This window comes from Pelobates fuscus, chromosome 2 (assembly GCF_036172605.1).
Source record: "Pelobates fuscus isolate aPelFus1 chromosome 2, aPelFus1.pri, whole genome shotgun sequence".
NCBI lineage: Eukaryota > Metazoa > Chordata > Amphibia > Anura > Pelobatidae > Pelobates > Pelobates fuscus.
In genome coordinates this window covers 157,316,854-157,340,624 of record NC_086318.1, presented here as the reverse complement: position 1 = coordinate 157,340,624, position 23,771 = coordinate 157,316,854, and the positions used below count along the sequence as shown (strand labels likewise).

The following is a 23,771-nucleotide window of genomic DNA, read 5'->3' as shown; positions in this document are numbered from 1 at the left end:
TGTTATGCCGGTATTACTGCAATACCGGCACCGGCTAGGCAGCCTCAAATATCTGAGAAATACATCAGAGAAATACCTGGCAACCCTAAAAGTAGTGTGTAAAAAAAAAAAATCAATGGGCCTTTTCCATGGGCTTGGGCCTGGAGCTCCATCAGCCCCTGTGTTAATCCGGCTCTGCTCAGGGCTGAACTGTGCTCAAAGTCCACATTTAAAGAGGCACTCCAGATCACTAGAGTACTTCTGCTTGCTGGAGTGCTTTATGTTAGAAGAGTGTGTTCTCTTTTTTCATTTTACAAAAGTGCAGATTTCAATAGATATTGACACTTTTACAAATTAACCTGGTTACACCCTGCTGCCTGTCAGTCAGACAGCAAGTCTTGTTACTTCCTGTTTGTTTAGCTCAGTGGAGCTAAACTTAAGAGACAGGCAACTGAGCATTGTACCCACTGCAAAGACTCATTGAGCTGCCTTGGGAACTCTGTTATTGGTTAGCTACAGAAAGTCCGAGTGGGGCTCCAAGGGGAGGTTAAGTAAAATGCATAATTAAATGCAAGCTTGTTTCAGAGGGTATATCACCTAAACAGTGAATTTTGTTTTATTTGGGCAGTGCCAGTGGGAAGTCCTTTTAGGTTCTTACCAGCAAGTTAGTGTCTAATTTTGTTAATTCATGTTTTAATCTAATGGAAGACAAACAAAAAATAATATTTATAAAAAGATGACTTCTACACCATGTTCCTGCTTCAGTAAACATATGGTATTTTCTGCCCATTTTGTATTTTTTTTTTTTGAATTAAAAAAAACAACCTTTCATTTTAATTAATAAAATAATAATAAAGAATGTGTGTTATGCACTATGAGGAATAGGCTGCCATCTGAGTATTGCTCTATATTGATCTAATCCCTGTGAGTAGTACTTACTGTACCTGATCACCTACCTACAGACAGAGCAGGGCCGGATACTGCAGGCAAGCATTCTAGACGTCATCCTACCTACACCCAGAGCCAGCACTGACTGACCGAGCCTGGCCGGCTCCTATACAGTGTGTGGCCCGGGGACTAGAAAGTGACTGTAACTACACCGAGGCGAGGACTGCTGAGTGAGAGCGGCCAGGCGGGGAGAGGAGTGACCCGGGCGGAGAGAGGGAGGGAGCAGGCTGAATGTGAGGAAGAGGGCGGAGAGCTCAGATACAGACGTGGGACAGAGAGAGAGAGCGGCTCTGAATGAGAAGGAGCTGGGACGGACACCTTGGAGGTGTGAGGCGGAGTGCAGGGGGAGAGCTGGACAGACAGCCACCAACATAGAGCCCAGCACCCCCATACAGGAACCATGCCCACCAACGGGATGGAGAGGAGAGCCCTCAAATATGAGCAGACCCTGGTGAGTGAGACAAACACTGCACATATACTGTACATATACTACATGTATGGTCCCAGACACTGCAACGATACTGTACACATACTACATGTATGGTCCCAGACACTGCACATATACTGTACACATACTACATGTATGGTCCCAGACACTGCAACGATACTGTACACATACTACATGTATGGTCCCAGACACTGCACATATACTGTACACATACTACATGTATGGTCCCAGACACTGCACATATACTGTACACATACTACATGTATGGTCCCAGACACTGCACATATACTGTACACATACTACATGTATGGTCACAGACACTGCACATATACTGTACATATACTTCATGTATGGTCCCAGACACTGCACATTTACTGTACATATACTGCATGTATGGTCCCAGACACTGCACATATACTGTACATATACTACATGTATGGTCCCAGACACTGCACATATACTGTACACATACTACATGTATGGTCCCAGACACTGCACATATACTGTACACATACTACATGTATGGTCCCAGACACTGCACATATACTGTACACATACTACATGTATGGTCCCAGACACTGCACATATACTGTACATATACTTCATGTATGGTCCCAGACACTGCACATATACTGTACACATACTACATGTATGGTCACAGACACTGCACATATACTGTACATATACTGCATGTATGGTCCTAAACACTGCATATATACTGTACATATACTGCATGTATGGTCCCAGACACTGCACATTTACTGTACATATACTGCATGTATGGTCCCAGACACTGCACATATACTGTACATATACTGCATGTATGGTCCCAGACACTGCACATATACTGTACACATACTACATGTATGGTCCCAGACACTGCACATATACTGTACACATACTACATGTATGGTCCCAAACACTGTACATATACTAAATGTATGGTCCCAAACACTGCATATATACTGCATGTATGGTCCCAAACACTGCACATATACTGTACACGTACTACATGTATGGTCCAAAACACTGCACATATACTGTACACGTACTACATGTATGGTCCCAAACACTGTACATATACTAAATGTATGGTCCCAAACACTGCATATATACTGTACATATTCTGCATGTATGGTCCCAAACACTGCATATATACTGCATGTATGGTCCCAAACACTGCACATATACTGTACACGTACTACATGTATGGTCCCAAACACTGCACATATACTGTACACGTACTACATGTATGGTCCCAAACACTGCACATATACTGCATGTATGGTCCCAAACTCGTCACATAAACTGCATGTATGGTCCCAAACACGTCATATAAACTGTACACATACTGCATGTATAGTCCCAGACACTGCACATATACTGTACAGATACTGCATGTATGGTCCCAAACACTGCATATATACTGTACATATACTGCATGTATGGCCCCAAACACTGCACATAAACTGCATGTATGGTCCCAAACACTGTATGTATAGTGCATGTATGGTCCCAAACACGTCATATATACTGTACACATACTGCATGTATAGTCCCAAACACTGCATATATACTGTACATATACTGCATGTATGGCCCCAAACACTGCACATAAACTGCATGTATGGTCCCAAACACTGTATGTATACTGTATGTATGGTCCCAAAGACTGCATATATACTGTACATATACTGCATGTATGGTCCCAAACACTGCACATATACTGTACATATACTGAATGTATGGTCCCAAACACTGCACATATGCGGCATGTATGGTCCCAAACACTGCACATATGCGGCATGTATGGTCCCAAACACTGCACATATACGGCATGTATGGTCCCAAACACTGCACATATAAGGCATGTATGGTCCCAAACACTGCACATATATTGCATATAGGCTAACACTGTAAATATATTGCAAGTATGGTCTCTAACACCACACATATACTACATGCAGGCTTACACTGACATATACTGCATGTATGGTCCCAAACACTGTATGTATGTTCCCAAAGACTGCATATATACTGTACATATACTGCATGTATGGTCCCAAACACTGCATATATATTGCACATATACTGCATGAATGGACCACAAACGCTGCATATATACTGTACATATACTGCATGTATGGTCCCAAACACTGCACATATACTGCATGTATGGTCCCAAACACTGCACATATACTGCATGTATGGTCCCAAACACTGCACATATAAGGCATGTATGGTCCCAAACACTGCACATATATTGCATATAGGCTAACACTGTAAGTATATTGCAAGTATGGTCTCTAACACCACACATATACTACATGCAGGCTTACACTGACATATACTGAATGTATGGTCTTAGACTGTACATGCACTGTATGTGTTGTCCAAAACACTGCACATACACTGCAAATACTGTCCAAAATGCTGCCATACAATGCCTCAAACACTTCAGTGCATGTACCGTCTCCAACACTGAACCTATGCATCCTTCACTGTCCCACACACTGCACCTATACTCCAATGATAGCCGCAAACGCTTGCGCTTTACTTGCATGCATACACAACACTGCTCCACGCTATACTATATATACTGGGCTCAAATTTCCACTCGCTGCTAACAATTCGTTAGTAAAAAATAATTTCTGGTTGGTATGCCAATGACCCTCCAGGCTTCTAAATTTCAACCTGGTTATTAGCATAGGATTGACAATATTAATCCCTGAGATATATATAGATGTGTGTGTATATATATATATATACACACACACACACACACACACCTGTTGAAGTTTCTGCTAGATTATATTTTTTGTGACTCTGGGAGTAGGACAAGGACTTTGCACTGCCACAGCTACAAGCAAGATAACTGTACAACATTTCTTGGATAACATTTGTAGACATACACCATAAATACACCTTTTATATATATATATATATATATATATATATGGGAATATAATTATGTGCAAATATATTATCAGAAAAGTAACATCTTGTCAGTTTTTGTAATTATGGATAAGTTTGTACTTAGCGTTAGGAATGTAGGTTTTCTCATATTGTTGAAAATCCTAAACTATGTAGAAATGTAAACACACTAATTTTCACGTACATACGCATATATAAACCGTTGTGCACTGGTATTATCATTTCAGTAATAGTCTATTCAACCCATGCCATTGCAGTCTCTAATAAATAACATGTACACCGTGTTGGTTGTGTAGAAATGAAATGCATTGCCAGGGTTCAATAAACATGAACTTTCATTTCGCATTTTCATGTTAACATAAAAGTCACGTTTTAGAAGGTTTGTAGATCAGTGGGCAGGAAATCCAATTTGGTACCTTCAAATTATGTACTCATACTATATTTAATCAGGCATCATTTAGTTAGTTGGCATATGCTTGTTTCATTCATTGTTTTTACTTCTGAATAAACGGGGGGAACGTTAGGGAGAGGGGATGCTAGTGAATGCTTCATTTAGGATAGTGGATAAAACCCTTGGGTTGAGAATGCTCTCTACATTACCTACACAATACATGGCTATGATCATAAAAGAGATGAGTCAGAGCAGTGGATTGTGGGGAAAAATAATGGATTATGTTTGTCTTTGTTGGAAAAAGAACGGAATTTTTTTTTTATAATCAGAAATATCCAGAATTTAGTATGCTGTTGTGTAAGGGAATGGAGTGAACATTTGGTTCAGTGTCACACATTTTACTGAGGGGTGAGTATGCAGTACATTTAAAAAGTTCATGTATTGACAGCAGTGTCCACATTATGCAACATTAGTGCAAGTTCAATATAAAAAAAACAGAAACAAAAAATACAACCTTGTGACAAAACATTGCCATGTTCAATTTCTCCACTTCTGAAAACCCTCTGCCCAACCCCCCTTTGTATCCAGTACCCAAATATTCTAGCTATCCAAGAGTCGAATAAATCTGCAAAGGGTTGAAACTAGTCACAAGCAAAAGTAATCTATACATTATATCTTCTTGTAACTACCCATTGTAAATACCAATTGGTAAATTTAAACGTTTTCTGGAGTTTTCTTTTCACTCCTTCCCCAATTAAATAATATCTGGTGACTAATTCTTAGAATAGGTTTGGTTTTTGTTTTGTATTGGCCTTTTATTTTGTGTGCTAATGATGTAAACTGATCCATGCGGTATGGGTGGTAGTATAAAGGAATACTGCCATCAAAATATTTGTAATATCTTAATATACTCTTTGTTATACCGTCTCATTATTTCTTTTTATATATTTCGAAGTAATTTCTTTTGAAATGTTTGAATAAATCACTTGCCTACCTTTCCTACTCCTGCTGTCAGGTAGCCAGCCATCTTCATAGACAGAGTGTCAGTTCTCTAATCCAATGCTCACTATTTTTTGCAACTGGTTGTCGCTTTTCAAAATGTGTTTTTTCTGCCTTCAGCATTTTCTTGCAGATGGTTTTGAAAAGAAACAAGACAGCTCCAAAATACTGAGCACTCGGTCAGGTAATTTTCAATCTGACCAAAGATACAAAAAGATGCATCCCCACATTTATGGTTGTTATCAGAGTCTACCTGAACCTCTAAACACGTACCCTTCATAGGATAAATATGGGATGGGAGGCAGCACCGTAACATGGCTGTGCAATGCTAAAGCAAATACAAATACACCAAATGTTGTGCTTCGCTCAAACCTCCACTACTCTTGGGCGGCAGCTATGGCTACAATATACATAACCCAAATGCACAGAACATTTAAAGCTCCCAGGGCAGTGTGATCGCCTTAGTACATAGCGTATCTGGCGATAACTATCCAGAAAAGATTTAAATAATGGGACCAGTCATTGTCTCCTAAGTGAGAAAGAAATGTATTTGTAAAACTGAATTTTTTTTTTTGGAAGAATAAGTGTAGCATTGTCAGGATAGGAAATTTTGTTTTCTGAGAATAAAGAATTCAGAATACAGACAATCAAACTGATGAAGTGCTACTAGTAGACGCTCTAAGACAAATTATATGGAAGTAAATTAAGTAGCAAAACTCTCACTCATGTGACTGCTCTCCAATAAAACACTCATATGTACAATGTGAAGATAATCTGAGGTGTGCTTGTGAATAATGCTTATCAGCTTTTCAAATGTGTAACCGTCTCAGGATAATGCCATATAAAAAAGAAACATATAAAAAAATAATAGTTTAGGTTGTAACAAATAAATCCAACAAATACATGAAAAAGTGCCAAGCAAAATGTGACAATGTTCTATTTCTGAAGATATCTCATGAATATATGACCGCTCAATTGCAATAAAGGTATGAAGGTAATATAGGACAAGCTCAGTCTTAAATGTATTGTGGTAGGATTGGTACCTTACTAGAGCAAGAACCATGACTTGGCTCAAGATATATCGTATAATCACAGAGGTTTATATATCGGTATAGACCACCCCCTCCTTCAGATTTGCTGAGACCGGACCTCCCCATGACTGGGATATTCACAGACTTGTGACCCAGGAATGAATCGACCAAGTGTAGTAGATGGTAGGATTACAATAACATTTATTGTAACATAAAAGTTAAAACAAACAAAAGAAAAGTAATAAAAAAGCAGTGGGATGAACGGCTTGTAGTTTATAGCTTGGCCTCGTGGCTAATTCATATCAACTTTGCCTCTTACTAAGTGTTTCTTCCAGTCAAGATGAATAACTACATCACTTGGTCCTAAATTAATTAATTCATTAGGACCAAGAAACATAGTAATTAATTTCGACTGGAAAAAATCTCTGTCATTATATGATAAATCTGGAACCAAGTCAGAACTCTTTGCTCTAGTAAGTTACTATTCCTACCACAGTACATGGAAGACCAGACTTGTCCTATATTACCTTCTTGCCATTATTGCAATTGAGTGTTATTTGTTGGATTTATTTGTTACAATATTAACTATTATTGTTTTATATATATATATATATATATATATATATATATATATATATATATATATAATTTTTTTTTTTTTTTTTTTTTTTTTTTTTTTAAACCATCATCCTGAGATGATTACAGATTGAAAAGCTGATAAGCATTATTCTCAAGACGTGTAGACAATTTCCCACACCGGAAAGTTCTTGTGTATTTTAGGATGTGTATGAGTATTATGCTTCACTGCATTAAAGGAAGACTATAGTGTTAGGAATACAAGGCTGTTTTATTTAGTTTTAGGAATACAAGGCTGTTTTATTTAGTTTTTTTTCCCCATATGATACAAAATGTTTGTGATGTGCAGGGTGTACAGTGACGATATGTTTTTTGGGATATGTACAGGTAAATATTTGAAATGGGTTAGCTCCCAACAGAGATCCTGGTAAGTGGTGGACGGGGGACTAGTTTTAGGTTCTAGGGATAAATCACTGAATTCTGATTTAGTAGGTTTGGAAAACCATCGCTCTGCCATATCAACTTATGAGGTCAAGGACATGTGAAAGGAACTTTTTGGACAAGAAATATGTTGTCTGTTAATGCTGTAAGTTTCACAATATTATTATGAATTCTGGTCAATGTAATGCCATGTCTTTATACAGGATCCTAATTAGCAAAGCGAGTGCTAAGTTGTGTAGCGGTAGGGATAAAAAAGCAGCCCTGGAGTGCCACCTGCCCAGTCATCAGCAGTCCAGAGTCCAAACCATTGGTTGTAAAATTGTGATTTCTAATCAAGTTGAAAAAATGAACATCAAAGAATTTGTATTTGAAGACTGTGGTATTGTGAGGCCAGGACACAAGGTCAAATGCCTTCTGTAGTAGAGGCTGAGAAGCATGGTTTGTAAAGCTGCACCCATATATATTGTGTCAATACAAATTTAATAATGGATTTATTTCTGCCACAGACAAAGCCAAGCTATTGTGGGTCAAAATTATTTGTAGTTTGACAATTATCTCTGTTACTTTGTCATTATTCATCAGTGTGATAGATCTATTAAAACTTCCAGGTCTTTAGCCTGTTTGGGGATCAACATGGTTAAATCATTGATTAAAGTGATTAGCAAAACGTTATCAAAATAGATATCAGGGGAGTGACCAGATGACCCTCCTTAGGTTTATAGAAATCTGGATTGAACCCGTTGGGCCTGGGAACCTTACCCGATTTGGAAGATAAGATGAACCCCTTTGCCTTGTGTTCTGAAATAGTGTCATACACGGTCTCACGTTGTTCATGTGTGAGTCAATGTATATCAGCTCCCCTCAAAAGATCAATCCCCACCTGCTGAAGCATACAGATGTGAGAGATCTTCTCGGAACATAATATGGGTTTAACCCCTTCAGGACCGGCCTGTTTTTGCGATGTTTGTACGTTAAGGACCAGAGCAGTTTTAACACTTTTGTGGTGTTTGTGTTTAGCTGTAATTTTCCGCTCTCTCATTTACGGTTCCCATACAAGTTATATATTGTTTTTTTCACGACAAGAAGGGCTTTCTTTACATACCAGTATTTATATTATGTCATATATTGTATTTAAAAAAAATAATGAAATATGGTGAAAAAAAAAAAAAAAAAACATGTTTTTGGACTTTTACTTGAAAAATCTTTTACTTATCTACAAAAGCTAATGAAAAAAACTGCTAAATAGATTCAAAATTTTGTCCCGAGTTTAAAAACACCCAGTGTTTACATGCTTTATTGCTTTTTTTTGCAAGTTATAGGCCTATAAATACAAGTAGGAAATTGCTGTTTCAATATATATATATTTTAAATGTATCAATAGTGACATTGTTACACCGTTATCTGTCATAAATCCCCGAAACACACCTAACATGTACATATTTTTTAAAGTAGACAACCCAGGGTATTTAAAATGGGGTATGTCCAGTCTTTTTTAGTAGCCACCTAGTCACAAACACTGGCCAAAGTTAGCATTTATATTTGTTTGTGTGTTAAAAATGCAAAAACCGCTAACTTTGGCCGGTGTTTGTGACTAAGTGGCTACTAAAAAAGGCTGAACATACCCCATTTGCAATACCTTGGGTTGTCTTCTTTTGTAAATGGTATGCCATCATGGGGCTAATTCTCATTCCTTGGCTACCATACGCTGTCAAAGGCAACCTAACCAATCTGACAAATTTCAATAAAAAAAAAAAAGTAAAATCAAGCCTTATATTTGACCCTGTAACTTTCACAAACACTATAAAACCTCTACATGTGGGGTACTGTTATACTCAGGAGACTTCGCTGAACACAAATATTAGTGTATCAGAACAGTAAAATATATCACAGCAATAATATCCTCAGTGAAAGAGCTGTTTGTGTGTGAAAAATGCAAAAAACTTCACTTTCACTGACAATATCATCGCTGTGATATGTTTTACTGTTTTGAAACACTAATATTTGTGTTCAGCGAAGTCTCCCGAGTAAAACAGTACCCCCATGTACAGGATTTAGGGTGTCATAGAAAGTTACAGGGTTAAGCACAGTGCTAGCAAATTAAATTATCTGGACTTTTGGCCTGGGTTGGCAGGCAGGTCCCTCAAATTGCAATCATTAAAATTACTTAATTAGGTAAAAATATTACATAAATATGCACGTAGAATTTTAATATATATACATATTTATATATTTGACGTCTACATGTATATTTATGAAATTATTAATGTAATTTTGTATGTGGACATATGTATATTTTGTATTATTTTTATTTATTTATTTATACATAGATATATATATCATTACATTCTAAGTGTATTTTGATATAAATATATATATATCAATATCAAAATACTGTTAGAATAAAATTGAATATATATATATAATTTTTTTTTAATTATTAAAAATTATTTTTATTTTTTGTTATTTATTTTTATTAACATATTATTTGTATTTTATAATAATATATATATACCATATATATAGTTATTATATATATTGTATATATTCGTGTGTAATTTAAATATAAGTGTATTTTTATATTAATATACGTATATATAAATATAAAAATACACTTAGTGTGACATTATATATATGATATATATACATATATTATATATATAGATATAATACATGTATATATATCATATATATATACACATATTATTATTTTTTTTACACTGATTGTTTTTTTTTTCACTTTATTTTTTTATTTTACACTTGCAGGGAGACTGCCTGTCAGCACAGACAGTCCCCCTGCAGGCAGATACAAAGACCCCTATTGCGGTCATGTGATCGAGTGATCACATGGCCGTGGGGTCCTGATCTGCCGAGGGGGGACTGCCCGGGCAGACAGGCAGTCCCCCTGGACCGGGAGGAGAGCTGATCGCCGCCGTGGGACCGACGGCGATCAGGTAAGTAGCCCAAAACCGTTATGACGGTTCAGGACCGTCAGCGGTCCAAACGCACGTTTTGCCGCTGACGGTCCTGAACCGTCAGCGGTCCTGAAGGGGTTAAGTTTGTTTAAGTTTATCAATGTAGTATCCTTTAACACTTTGTTTGGCTATATGCTTCAATATCTTTCTGGATCTGTTCCACTTCCTGGAAAAATGTATCTTCATGAATTCCAATTGGGATTTGCCCCATTCTAAGCTAGTGTCTGAGTAGTTTGTCTTGTTATTTGACGAGAAGTCAATATATCTTACATGGTGGTGTGTGAGAGAGTTGTTCAAATGATCATACAAGGCAATAATCTCTATTTTGTTTTTGACACATAAAAAATATATTTTTAAACACGATGTTAAACTTTTGCCAGAAAGGGAGAGGGTCACATATATTGTGGGTTCTCATCAGTATAGTTTGCCCACGCTGTTTCTAACATTGCTGTGACTGGTTCTCTGTTATAGAGATAAGCAAGATATGTATGTTGCACACTTTCATGGAAAGGGCGTTTGTGTATGTTTGGCGTTGTTAAAGTTAATGCCCCTAACCTCAGATGTGGATGCGGAAACAATGCAAAGAGACCTGTTCAGAGCATCACCCTTAATGATGATAGTGATAGCTGATAGAACATACAATGATTTCTATTAAAGTTGCAAAAAATACACAATTAAAGGGACACTATAGTCACCTGAACAACTTTAGCTCAATGAAGTAGTTTTGATGTATAGAACATGCCCCTGCAACCTCACTGCTCAATCCTCTGCCATTTAGGAGTTAAATCCCTTTGTTTATGAACCATAGTCACACCTCCCTGCATGTGACTTGCACAGCCTTCCATAAACACTTCCTGTAAAGAGAGCCCTATTTAGGCTTTCTGTATTGCAAGTTCTGTTTATTTAAGATTTTCTTATCCCCTGCTATGTTAATAGCTTGCTAGACCCTGCAAGAGCCTCCTGTATGTGATTAAAGTTCAATTGAGAGATTGAGATACAATTATTTAAGGTAAATTGCATCTGTTTGAAAGTGAAACCAGTTTTATTTTTCATGCAGGCTCTGTCATTCATAGCCAGGGGAGGTGTGGCTAGGGCTGCATAAACAGAAACAAAGTGATTTAACTCCTAAATGACAGTGAATTGAGCAGTGAAATTGCAGGGGAATGATCTATACACTAAAACTGCTTTATTTAGCTAAAGTAATTTAGGTGACTATAGTGTTCCTTTAACCCCTTAAGGACCAAGCTTCAGGAATAAAAGGGAATCATGACATGTCACACATGTCATGTGTCCTTAAGGGGTTAACTAAATTGGGGACATAAATATTCACATTAAGTAAGATATGAGGACATGGAAACTATGTATCTGCCCTCGAGGTCAAGTACCTGGGAATGAATTGCGGTACACTAGTAGTATCAGACATAACTGAACCTATGCCTTTTGTTGTGAAACGTGTGTTAGGATAATGTAATTCTTTCTCCAGCAGTGCTTCAGCAGATGAGAGTATTACGTAGGAGGGCTAGTATTACGTAGGAGGCTAGATTTACATATTTAGTGCTGAAACTTGTGTGTCACTTTTAGATTTTGCATTTCGTTTGAAAGCTCTCTTTTTCCTGGTAAATTGTACTGGAAAGTTTTGAAAACATGAGAATCTTGGACGGAACGCACAGTTCATGTTGTTTTTTTATAGGCCTTAATTATCCCTCTTCACCTGTGTAATTCAGTGGATGAAAGATAACTTGTCCTGGCCTTTCTTTAGATGTTTGAGGCTGAGCCTGTGTGCCCTCTGAATCAGAATTGGGCAGTCACAATCATACAAAGCGCTTCAAGCAACCACAAATGTAATAATGGCTTTAAGTTCTGCAGTTTGATTCTGGGAGACAAGTATAAGTTTTTGTTTTTTCTTTAGATTGTGTTTCAACCTGTTGCTGTGAAGGCAGGTGTCTACATAATGGCCTTTGTTTTTTACCACTTTTTTTATTAATGTCCGTGATTTTGGTTAAAGCGCCATCAATGAGAGCTTTAATATCGGTAGATTTGGCATAACATTTCCACCATAATCATGCTGAGAGTTTGGCTGCAATATTGGGGATTTGGTCCAGTTGTGTCATAGGTAAGGAAGGAGTGTATAACTCGGAATCTATGTGTATGGGGCTAGATTGTCCTCTGATTTAAGTCTTTGCTTGGTTTAGATATTATTATTTTTTAAAATTTTTATTAACCTTGGGATTTGGTTTGTTCAAGTTCACTTAGTGTTAATATATGTATTTATTTTATATGGGGAGTATGAAGATTGTTTACTGACAAAAACAAGAACAGAACATTGATAGCAGGGTATAGCGGAGTATATCTGACATGTGATTAGCATTCAGTCATTGAAAGGAAAGGAGGCCACATGTGCGAATTAGGCCATCCCTAAGTGCGGCGTTAACTTGCCAAATAATTAAGGCCATAAATTACAGGTGGTCAGTGTAGGAGATTCTCCTGTCTTTTATATTGTATGTTCTAAAAGCCTTTATACAATCTACATTCTATGAAGAATGTCCCATTCCAATGTCAATGAAGTGCTGCTGTTAGTAGTGAAGTCCCTAAAGATTACTTACAGGGTTCAGAAGCAAAAGAATGTGCAAAGTTGAGAGCTTATAACTTATTAACTGTGCAGTTTACAAAGGCTCTTGTCACGCTATAGGGCTCCCTTCTGGATAGAACTTTCTCCTATATATGCCAGTTGTCATTGCAGTTTTAGAAATGCACACATTGCAGTTTTGTGTTGAACTTGTCAGGCACTTTGCTATGTGCCGGCCCTGAGATGGGGCAGATCTATTGTTCTGTGGCTAGTTTTTTTAAATGCTGCAATACGAAGGGAGTGTACCTTTCTATGTTTTGTTTTCCCATTTTAAATCTCTGCAGCACAACAGTTCCCCTGTGAATACAGCCGATGCAGTGGAAGTACCAATTGACTTGGTGACCACCATAATCCGTAGGGCCATCATGGTGCCATGACTCTTTTCAGTCTGTCTAGTACAGGTATAGGCAACCTTTGGCACTCCAGATGTTGTGGACTACATCCCCCATAATGCTCTTACAACCATAATGCTGACAAAGCATGATGGGAGGTGTAGTCCAAAACATCTGGAGTGCCGAAGCTTGCCTATGCCTGGGAAAACAAAATACTGTTTACATCGTCCAGATAACTGCACTTACTGATATCCCCATTATATTGTTATGTATGTCTGCCTTATTTTTCCCAATCTCCTTTACAAAATGCAGACCCAAAGATGAAATTTTTCAAGTGGCTCTGTCACCCCCTCCCAAAAAACACGATGATCTCATAAATAGAAAATCTTTATGCCAAAATACCAGAGTATTGCAGTATGCAATGATACCTTTGTTTATTGGACTAACATAATATTTAAAAGACTTTGTCTTTTAAATATTATGTTAGTCCAATAAAAAAGGTATCATTGCATACTGCATACTCTGGTATTTTGGCATCTTGTCTACGGGACTAATATGGCTAATCCAATCTACACTAAAATCTTTAGGAAATGCTTGCAGACTATGTGGGAATCTCACTGAAATATAAGTGGTATCAGGGCCAGATTAAGAGCTCATTGGGCCTGGTACTGACAATTATGATGGCCTAATTTAAAATCTTATCGACAGAAAACACTAAAACAGTCATACCTCCCAATCGTCATGTATCTGGTGGAGATGCATGTCTCGCATTCTGCCTATGCCAATGTCTCGCATTCATCTTTCAAGTAAATCCATACCCCCTAACAGCAGTATCTGGTGAAGCAGGATTTCGGTGGGCAGGGTAAAAGTGTGTTCCACCGACACAAATCACGTAACCAAACATGCCCCCAAAAATCTGCCCGAAGAATTAGGTCAACCTGGAGTGAATACATTAGATACAAAGGTGTATAAATATAAAGATATATAGATATACAGGTGAGCGTGCCACTATCACAAATATGTGGGTTACAATTACCACTTGGTCAGCAGAGATGACATGTAAAAAGACACATAAACATTCATAGTGATGTATTTAGGGAGCATGTAGTTGACTGCCATGGAGAGCATTGTGACGGCTGCCCTGGGCTGCATGGAGGCAGCAGGCTGGGGCAGCGAGTGAGGGAGCAGTGATCTTTCTGCAGCTCCTCTCTCCTCCCTCGCGCAGTGTGTTGATGCTGGGAGCCGGAATATGACGCCATTCTGGCCCCGGGATCACTGCAGACAGTGCGAGGGAGCAGAGAGGAACTGCAGAAAGATCACTGCTCCCTCGCACACAGGAATAGCAGCCCCACTGGACCCCAGGAAAAGTCCACTAAGCTCTCCCAAAGGTAGGGAAGCTGGGTGGATTAGAATTAAATATATAAATTTGTGAGGGTTAGAAAAGTGTATATGTATGTGTGTGTATGTCTGTGTCTCTGTCAGAGAGTGTAACAGACCGATTGTAATAGTTTTATTTAAAAACTAAAGGGCAGGCATTAGGATGCTAGAGTAGGACCTGCCGAATATGGGGTACATTGACGTTGTGGCAGGCTTATCCAATATATGATCATATAATGTAACTAAACCCCCACTACTTTTTGCCTAGGTGAGGTGTTTTTAAATAAACCTATTACAATCTGTGAGATTTTAAATCATTGTTTAGTGAAAAAGTGAGTGCGCTGGATTCTGTATGTTGTATATATTGGCCCCAGCAGCACCCTATAATGTATGCATGTTCAGGTGAGTGCAGACCTCTTGTTTTTTTTTTATTTATATATATATATAAACACAATTTGAAATAGGAGGTAGATTCCAATAATTCAGTAACACTCCTGGCAGAATTGACAAACTTTTTAATTAGGTTATGTATGATACATATTATTTGCTTTTTAATATTTTCATGTTTTTAATGTATTACTATAAATATACTCTTTATGTTCCTTATTTGCTGTGTATTTTTCCCCCGTGAAGGGATTATGGACATATAGTTTAGTACTCATGAGTGTTTTCATTCACAAAAAGTTAGGAATTGATCTATTTGTACAGACTCTTGCAAACTGCAGCTTCTATTACCTAGGAGCATAGGTAGAATTGAGTATCTGTATTAAAGACCAATAAGGAGGTATGTAAACTTCTCTATCTATGGGACTGTACCCATAGCCTTGTTGCAGCATAACAACTACAAATAGCCATATTGCTCTTGGTGCTGTTTTAAGTATATTTCCTGGCAACTTCGTTATGACTTGGAATGCAGACCTGAATCCAGACCTGCACTGGCTAATGCGTCGGTCCATGCTCCATGCCACCAGATATGTCCAGGAGCTACCGAAGCAACTTGATATATTATGGCTAGCTTCTTCAGTGATCTTGCTCAACCATGAACCAAATATTGCATTAAGTGCTCTTTTCACCTTGTACCCAAACCCTAGACAAGACTAAGTGCATGGAGAAGACAATACTGGTTTATTTAACACACAGTATATTTATTCAGTACACGGTGTTACATGAAGACATGACAAAACCAGTGAGAGGACCTTGTGTTAACCAATCGGAGTGCTGGGCAAATACCCACCTGTGGTGCCAGTGTCTCTGGGCTAAGCTGAGCAAATGGCTAAGGGAAAGGGAGCACATCATGTATATACAAGGAATGGGGGGGAAACAATATAAAGGGGAGCTTTATGTACAGGAGAACAGTTCCCTCAAACCATATACATCACTGGATAGGGTATACCCTGAGCTACCTTTGGTGTAAAGCACAAACATTGCGGTCATCAGAGGTCAGAGCGGCAAGCTCCAGAGCATTTGCGTCACAACTTTACTGGCGAGGTTTGGTGCTTCGCGGCTGGGTAGTGCTATCCTCAGAACCATGGTAAAGCTCTGGGGTATTATTTACCATATGTACCAGGAGGCTCTGCAGGGGAAGCATGCACTTGAGGTAGGCCACACTGACTAGAGTTACCCAATCAGAGAACCATGAGATGGAGAATTTTTTAAACTGTAAAACAAGCACACAATTGACTATTTCAGTCTTGCCACATCAAATACAGTAATCCTTTGCAAACTGCACCAGTTCCACACACTGTTAATGCTCTGTTGTCCAACTTGGGTTGTGCTCCACAGAGTTAACCCTTAAAGTCCCAATATCCACTTGGTGGTTTTTCACTGTGTCCTTGGTGATTAACCTGTTAGCGACCCATGCCCAGAGGTTTGTACTGAGATGATCTGGATGGTTTAACCGGGAGAGTGATTTCTGTCACAAGAGGTCCATAGTTTTTGGGTAAAAGGCTAGCCTGCAATGTTCTGCTACAGTAACTTTGTTAATAAGCATAGATTCCTTGACTTTCTTACTGAAACAGGTGACCCCCCTCAAATAGGTAACTTGAAATGTCATTCTGTATGTTCGTTCTTGCTTCTGTTACATTAACATAACTGCTAATGGTCTCAGATCTGTCAGAACACAAGGATTATGTTCTCAATCAGACCTGCATTAGTAAAGTAAACTCAGGGGTATCAGCCTATGCTCAGAGCACCTCAGAAGCACTGTGTGCCTAGTTTGCCCTGAGTGGGGCAAGCACGACAGTTTGACAACTTTAATAATGTCTGCCTGCTGCCAGTCTACTCCTCCGAGGAACTTCCATTCACTAAGCTAAGCCCTGCTAAGCTTTCAGGTGAGATCAGCCTGATATGTAACAAGCTAAGGTTCTCTCTTCAGTGGCACAATTTAACTGAAACCTGTATGAGTATGGAGCTGGGACTCACCGAAAGGGTAGGTAATTTGAGCTGTTGTCCTTTCTGTTGTTTTTGACTAATTCGCAAATGTCTAGGTTCTCCCTAAATCAGAGAGGTAATCCAGACATGAACCTGCTCAGTGTACATAGGGTGAATTGGCTATACCTCACTGTTGAGGTTTAGTGAATGCCAAAACTATTGTCTGTGATTGTTGTATCCCTTGTGCAGTGGGATCCTGCCAGCATTATGGATGTGTACTATTCTTGTGGATGCGATCAGTCAGATTTGGTTCTCTCTGTAATGGCACAAGCTATGGCAAGCTATTTAAGCTAGTGTTCATTTTCATTGTTCTCATAAACAATTGTTTACTTTTTACCCTGGGAGGACGCCAGGGCACTTCTGGTTTTACTATAGCTGGTTGTAGTGGTTATGGTGCTTGGAGTGTTACTTCTAGTAAATAACTGCCCACATACAAGGATCTCCTTCACTCCTTAATCAAGACTAGAAGTGGTTCAGATAAACAAAAACAAAAAACAAAAAATGTCAGTCTAAAATAAGAAATTAATAAGCAACTCCAGAAGAAAGCATGAAGCGTGATGTATTTTGTTCTGTGGGAGGCTAGTATTGTGTTGGTGTTGGTGGTTTTTTTTTTGTATTTTTGAGAGGGGACACACACACCTTCCAGTTGTAATATGCTCAGTTGGGCCCCCCCCTCAGTTATAGTAAAATCTATTTCACTTACCTGTTAATCCATGCCGGGCAACAATTGTAAGGAGAAGATTTTCACATCTGTTGTCAGCATGCAGTGCATTTTTTTGTTGGTTTTTTTTTCTGCATAGAATTGACCTGTAGGCTGCCAGTGTTACATGTACTGGGGGACAACGAGCCCCTAGCACACAATTACACATATCTCAGTTTGTGCAGTGTTTCAAGCTGAAACTCTGCCCGTACTGACTATTCATACTGATATTGACTCATACTGCTGGTTAGAGTAACCCTTTCATTTAATAATGAAAACATTTTTTTTAAACTTTTAGAATTAAATAGGTTTTCAGCAACACCGAATCTCGCAGGCTGCTCATTTTTTATTATAGGTGAACTGATAAACATTTGACCAGTTACATTAGCAAAACTGTCACATAATTTAGCTAAGTATTTGGAAAAGATATAACAGCTTACATTATTCACTGATCATGAATTGACAATAGATTTGCAAATGTTACATCAAAATAAGGAGGGGGCTGGATAATTGTAGCCGAAATTGCAATTCCCTAGTAAATGATCCTGTATGTTTTTCATTTAAATAGCACTGTGCTGCAAGCATTTTTTGAATATTTACTATAGAAAATGTTGAATGTTCCTGTTTCTGGCTTAAATAATTCTCCCTTATTATACAAGCATTTGTCGACCCCTGCAGAATCCTGTGCCAGTAAGAATATCCAATTCAGTACTAACGTAACACAGACCGAATCTGTGTGATCTTCACTGGTGACTGTAGCAGAATGACAATGTGTTTTTGTACTGTTTGTTATTCTGACAGTTTGGCAATTTTGGGGAGATTCAAACTACATCTCCCAAATTACATTTCCTGTTTTTCTGATGCACATGAGTGATTTGATATGGAATCTGTTTAAATATGACTGGTTTTGAATAATCTTTTTTTTTTTTTCTCAATGCTTCCATAAAGCATTTGTTACCTTTTTAATATCAAGAGAGCATTTGTGTGAGCCATAGTCTAAATTAGTAGTAGTCTCATAGTCTCATAGTCTAAATCATAGAAAAATTGTCTGTGTCCTTTTGTGAACACCTGGTGTAAGCTTTGCTGGAAAGATGTACAGTTGGAAAAGAGAGAATGCCAGAAAAGTTTTAATGTTCCCAGCTGGAAATTTAGGAACAATATATTACAGAGCAATATTACATAGTGTCTTTTTTTTTTCTTTTTTTATTCCATGCTTTTTATCACTATAAACAACTTCCCCAATCTCAAACCAGGTCTTATTCCCTAAGTACATTATATACAGGTATCAGAGAGCACCTAGAGTGCCACTCACAAATATCAGGTGCAGGCCGATTACTCGCCCATCTCCCGGATCTTACTATTAAAAGTTTACACTCAGCTTGGTCTTCTATTTCAAAATTGTTACCTGCATCCACATATCATGAGATGCTTTTTAAGATTTATCATCAGGGTTACTTCTCACTAGATAAACAACACTGTTTTAAATATGAGATCCTTATCTGAGTGTCTAAAATGTGAACAAGGGGACCTATACCGCTGTTTCTATTCCTGTGTGATTCTGGAGGGCTATCCAAACGTTTTTAACTCAATATTTCAATGCTACATATCCCTTATCCCCAGAACTGGCCAAATTGAGTACCATCCCTAACTTGCCACCTTGTAACTGATAATTCTATCTTATTTTATCAGCTGTAGCCAGGAAAATTATTTTACAAAATTGGATCTGTTCAGATCCCCCACAAAGAAAGTTGCCATCTTAAAAGCCAAATTATATTTTAATAGAACTTATATTGTGTCTTACCTGTTCCCGAAGCTGATCAGGGCACTTTGAAGAGGCCATACCATTTGAATCCTCTGCAATTCCCGGAGATCTGGGTGAGTTCACACGTCGGTCAAGTAGGTGGCTGATTGCTGGTACCGTGTGGCGCTGAGCCCCTACAAGATGCAGCAAAGCCCTGTTCCCCCCTCCCCCTTTTGGACTGGTGGGGGTTATCCCAGTCTCCACTCGCTCACACAGAACACAAGCAAGAACCTCTGTTGCTCCTGCTGAACAAGCCTGGATCGCGACTTACGTACTCAAAATGGCGTCTCACTCAATTTCTGAAGGCACGCACCTAGGCACTGCCCGAGCAGCATGACTGTGATTTAGTTGAGATGTCCTTATGGCAACTAGCTGACATATTTAACCGCTTCTGGGAAACCCTGGAAGCATTGCAAGCAGCTATGTTGCAACAACCTCAGCTGAGCGCCTAGAGAGGCGAGATGCTGAGGGAGAGTGGACTCCCTCAAGTGCAAGATTCCTCTGCTATGAGCCTGCCTGGACCGAGGGCTATGGGAGTTAAACCCCACCACATTACCCACACGGACAGGAGTCAAACAGTTCTAGCGGCAGAGCAACATCTTGGCCTTCTGTTTCCCCCTTGCAAGGGAAGGACTTGGACTCTTAGAGACCCCAAGTCTGGATTGCTGATGCTGGCCTTCTTACCGGCCTGGGGCTTGAGGGACGCCCCATCTGTGCTCCCTCTTTTATAATCTTGTACCCTCTCTGTTTAATATCCTGAGTATGCCCAATGAAGGCATAGGTTAAGGAAGCATTGCCAATCCAGGCTGCATCTCAGTGCATGAACTGAGACTTTCACAAAACCAGTGGACTCCACCATGTTAACCATAGCTTAACAAGCCTGATTTACTATATTATTTGTCGTTTCTTTTGCAATAATTGCTTGGTTGGGTAATGGCTATCTCATGCATGATTTTATATGTTTGAATACGTGTAAGCCTACATCGCACCCATCTTACCATTGTTTATGATGCACTCAGCACATATAATATGTGTTTCTCACTCTTGAGTATGGGCTAGGGCATGTCAAACTCGCGGCCCATGGGCCGCATGCGGCCCACAATAAACATCTTTGCGGCCCGGCGAGCTGCGAGTACATGCTTAGTGTTAAAGCAGAGTAGGCACCTGCTTTCTCCACATTGCAGGTGCCTACTCTGCTAAAATTTACCCGGCCAGAGAGGAAGCAGGACGCTGGCGGTGCATGTGGTGCGCGCTGTCTGTAGTGATGCCGGGCGCTGTAATATGACGTCATATTCCGGCACCTGGCATCACTAAACTGCGCACAAGAGCAGTGAGGAGCAGGAAGGAGATCTCCAGATAGAAGTTTCCCACTGGACCCCAGGGATAAATACAATGATGTGAGTGTATGCAAGAATGTGTCAATGTGTATGTGTGTGTGTCTGTCAGTGAGTGTGTCTGTTTGTGTGTTTGTCAGTGTGTGTGTCTGTCAATGTGGATGTGTCTGTCAGTGTGTGTGCGTGTGTCGGTCAGTGTTGCAATGGCCGCGGCTGGACAGTGGAGTACCTGGAGGTGCACGGAGGCATGCCACGCCACATTCCGATGTGACGTCGACGTGCTCCACCTTCACAGGGTTTCAAGAAGTAGTGGGAGGTTCCGCTTTGGCATAGGGTGCGGACGGCGCCATTTGGGATATACCAGAGGCCTGACTCTGGAGTCGCATATTGGCAGTGGCAATGTGAGTGGAGTCTGCTCCACTAGAGCTAGAGGGGGGTTCTGGGATTTAATAGAGGGGGTGCTGTAGTTTAGTAGAGGGGGATGCTGTTTTTTTTTTATACTGTACTTTTCAAAATAGACCTACATTTCTATGAAAATGTAAGTTTTGTCTATTTTTGCAGCTCACATAAACCTAAACCTTGTTTATTTGGCCTGTGCTAGACTTTGAGTTTGACATGCTTGGGCTAGTGGGAAACGTACCACCTTGGGGAGTGCTCCCGAAATTCCCGGCACTCAAAGGTATCTTTCACACCTTGCGTGAACAATATGTGAACAATTTATTGTAGAATATAGAATACAATAAAAAAAAAAAAGACTAAAAGATAAATCAAAAATAGATAACAGATGGGGAACTACTATATATTCAGTAAGAATATACAAACTAAAACGGTATTATCATTCTATTGGAAACAGAATAAACGAGGAAGAGAGAGTCATTCTCTTTTCAGATTTTTTTCAAATTAGAGGTTCGTGGGTTTATTAAATCATACAATTCATCCACAGTCTGACCTTCCATTATGAATTAACAAGTTTTGTCCTTTTTGCTTTTCTGTATAAGGAATACCATTAAGTTTTTCTTCTGTTATAGTAATGTCACAATCCTGATGGATATATGATCTTCTCATGTTAATTTAAGTTTTGAACAGCCGTTATAAGACTCCTTGATTTAATAACACCTTTTTTGTCTCATCATTACAGCATTTACGGTATTTCCAGAATGATTTATACTTCGTTATTTAAAATATCACTATGGATTATTATGCTGTTTGATTTGTTATCTCTAACTAACTGAATTGATCTGTTTTGTATGGGATGCATATATCTGATCCCTGTAATATGGTCTAATAATTGTAGTTTTATTGTGTTTTTTTAGTAAAGTATTCAAGTTGAGGCTCACATTGATTTAATATCTGCATATATAAACAATCTCTCATGTATAAGGATATCTATTAATTATTGAATAACAATAAAATTAATGTATGTGATATCAATTATACACTGAAAGACCGTATCCGTTTCATGCACCCTTTTATCATGCATTAAGAATATGAAATGTATGTCACTGTATGTGTTTTTTACACCATTCTCATGTTTTTATTTATTGTATATTATAATTTTGATATATATTGTAAGAGTAAAACATTTTGGATTGTTCAACATAGGGCTAATAGCCCTTTGCACCAGAGACTGGGAGGTTTACAAGCCAAGCAAGTTGAAGGGATGCCATCCTCTGATGTAGTGATCAGCCGATCACGAAACGCGTAAGGAAGGCATCCAACACAAGCACTGAGAGACAGCCAGTTGGAATGCATTCTGAGCCACAGTGGAACGCACGTATGAAGTGGCCTAACATCTCGCAGAGATCCAGGCTTCTTCCGATCCAGCCGGCAGGAGGGGGTTACAAAAATCTTCTGGTCTGCAATATATCGACCAAATGTATGCCACACATTTGGAAGCTCCTGAGAGTGAGAGTGCAAGTTTGATTTTATTTTACTTTTAATGACAGTGTTTATCTTCAATAAATTTTAATAGATAGCACCCTGTCTCTGTCATACCGTACTGTATGGAGTTAACTTAGTGTCAAAATTGAGACATATATTGCAACATTTTGATACATGTATCGGTTTTTCCATAAAGAGAGGGATTGGACCGATACTGTATCACTCTTTTCAGCTATACCAGATTTACCTTCTACTTATACCATAGAAGGTAACTAGTTTGTACTGTAAGCTGACACATCTATTATAACCAACCACACATTTTACTTTGATTTTTGTTTTTTGTTTTGTTTTTTCCATTTATGTCCTATTAACTATATCCATATGGTTGAGTTTGGTGAGGACATATCGTTTTGGATCATACTACAGTACGAGATTTAGCGTCCATACTCTTTATTAAATTAGAGCTTAGTCTTATCCACTCCCAGCTCTGTCATTTTCACTACATATATTCTATCTCCACTGTATTCCTGTTTTAACTATTGATCTTTATCATAGTCACTCATATTTGCAC

At 38.8% G+C, this 23,771-nt stretch overlaps 1 protein-coding gene across 3 annotated transcripts in view; it reads left to right on the top strand.

Annotated features, from left to right (window-relative positions):
• The first annotated feature begins 1,119 nt into the window (after nt 1-1,119).
• CLCN2 (chloride voltage-gated channel 2) overlaps nt 1,120-23,771 on the top strand; it is a 129,768-nt gene continuing 107,116 nt past the window's right edge. For all 3 annotated transcript variants that reach the window (XM_063442896.1, XM_063442895.1, XM_063442894.1), the window contains exon 1: nt 1,120-1,378. In XM_063442896.1, the coding sequence (XP_063298966.1) occupies nt 1,328-1,378 (51 nt within the window). In that variant the 5' untranslated portion in view covers nt 1,120-1,327. The remainder of the gene's footprint in view (nt 1,379-23,771) is intronic.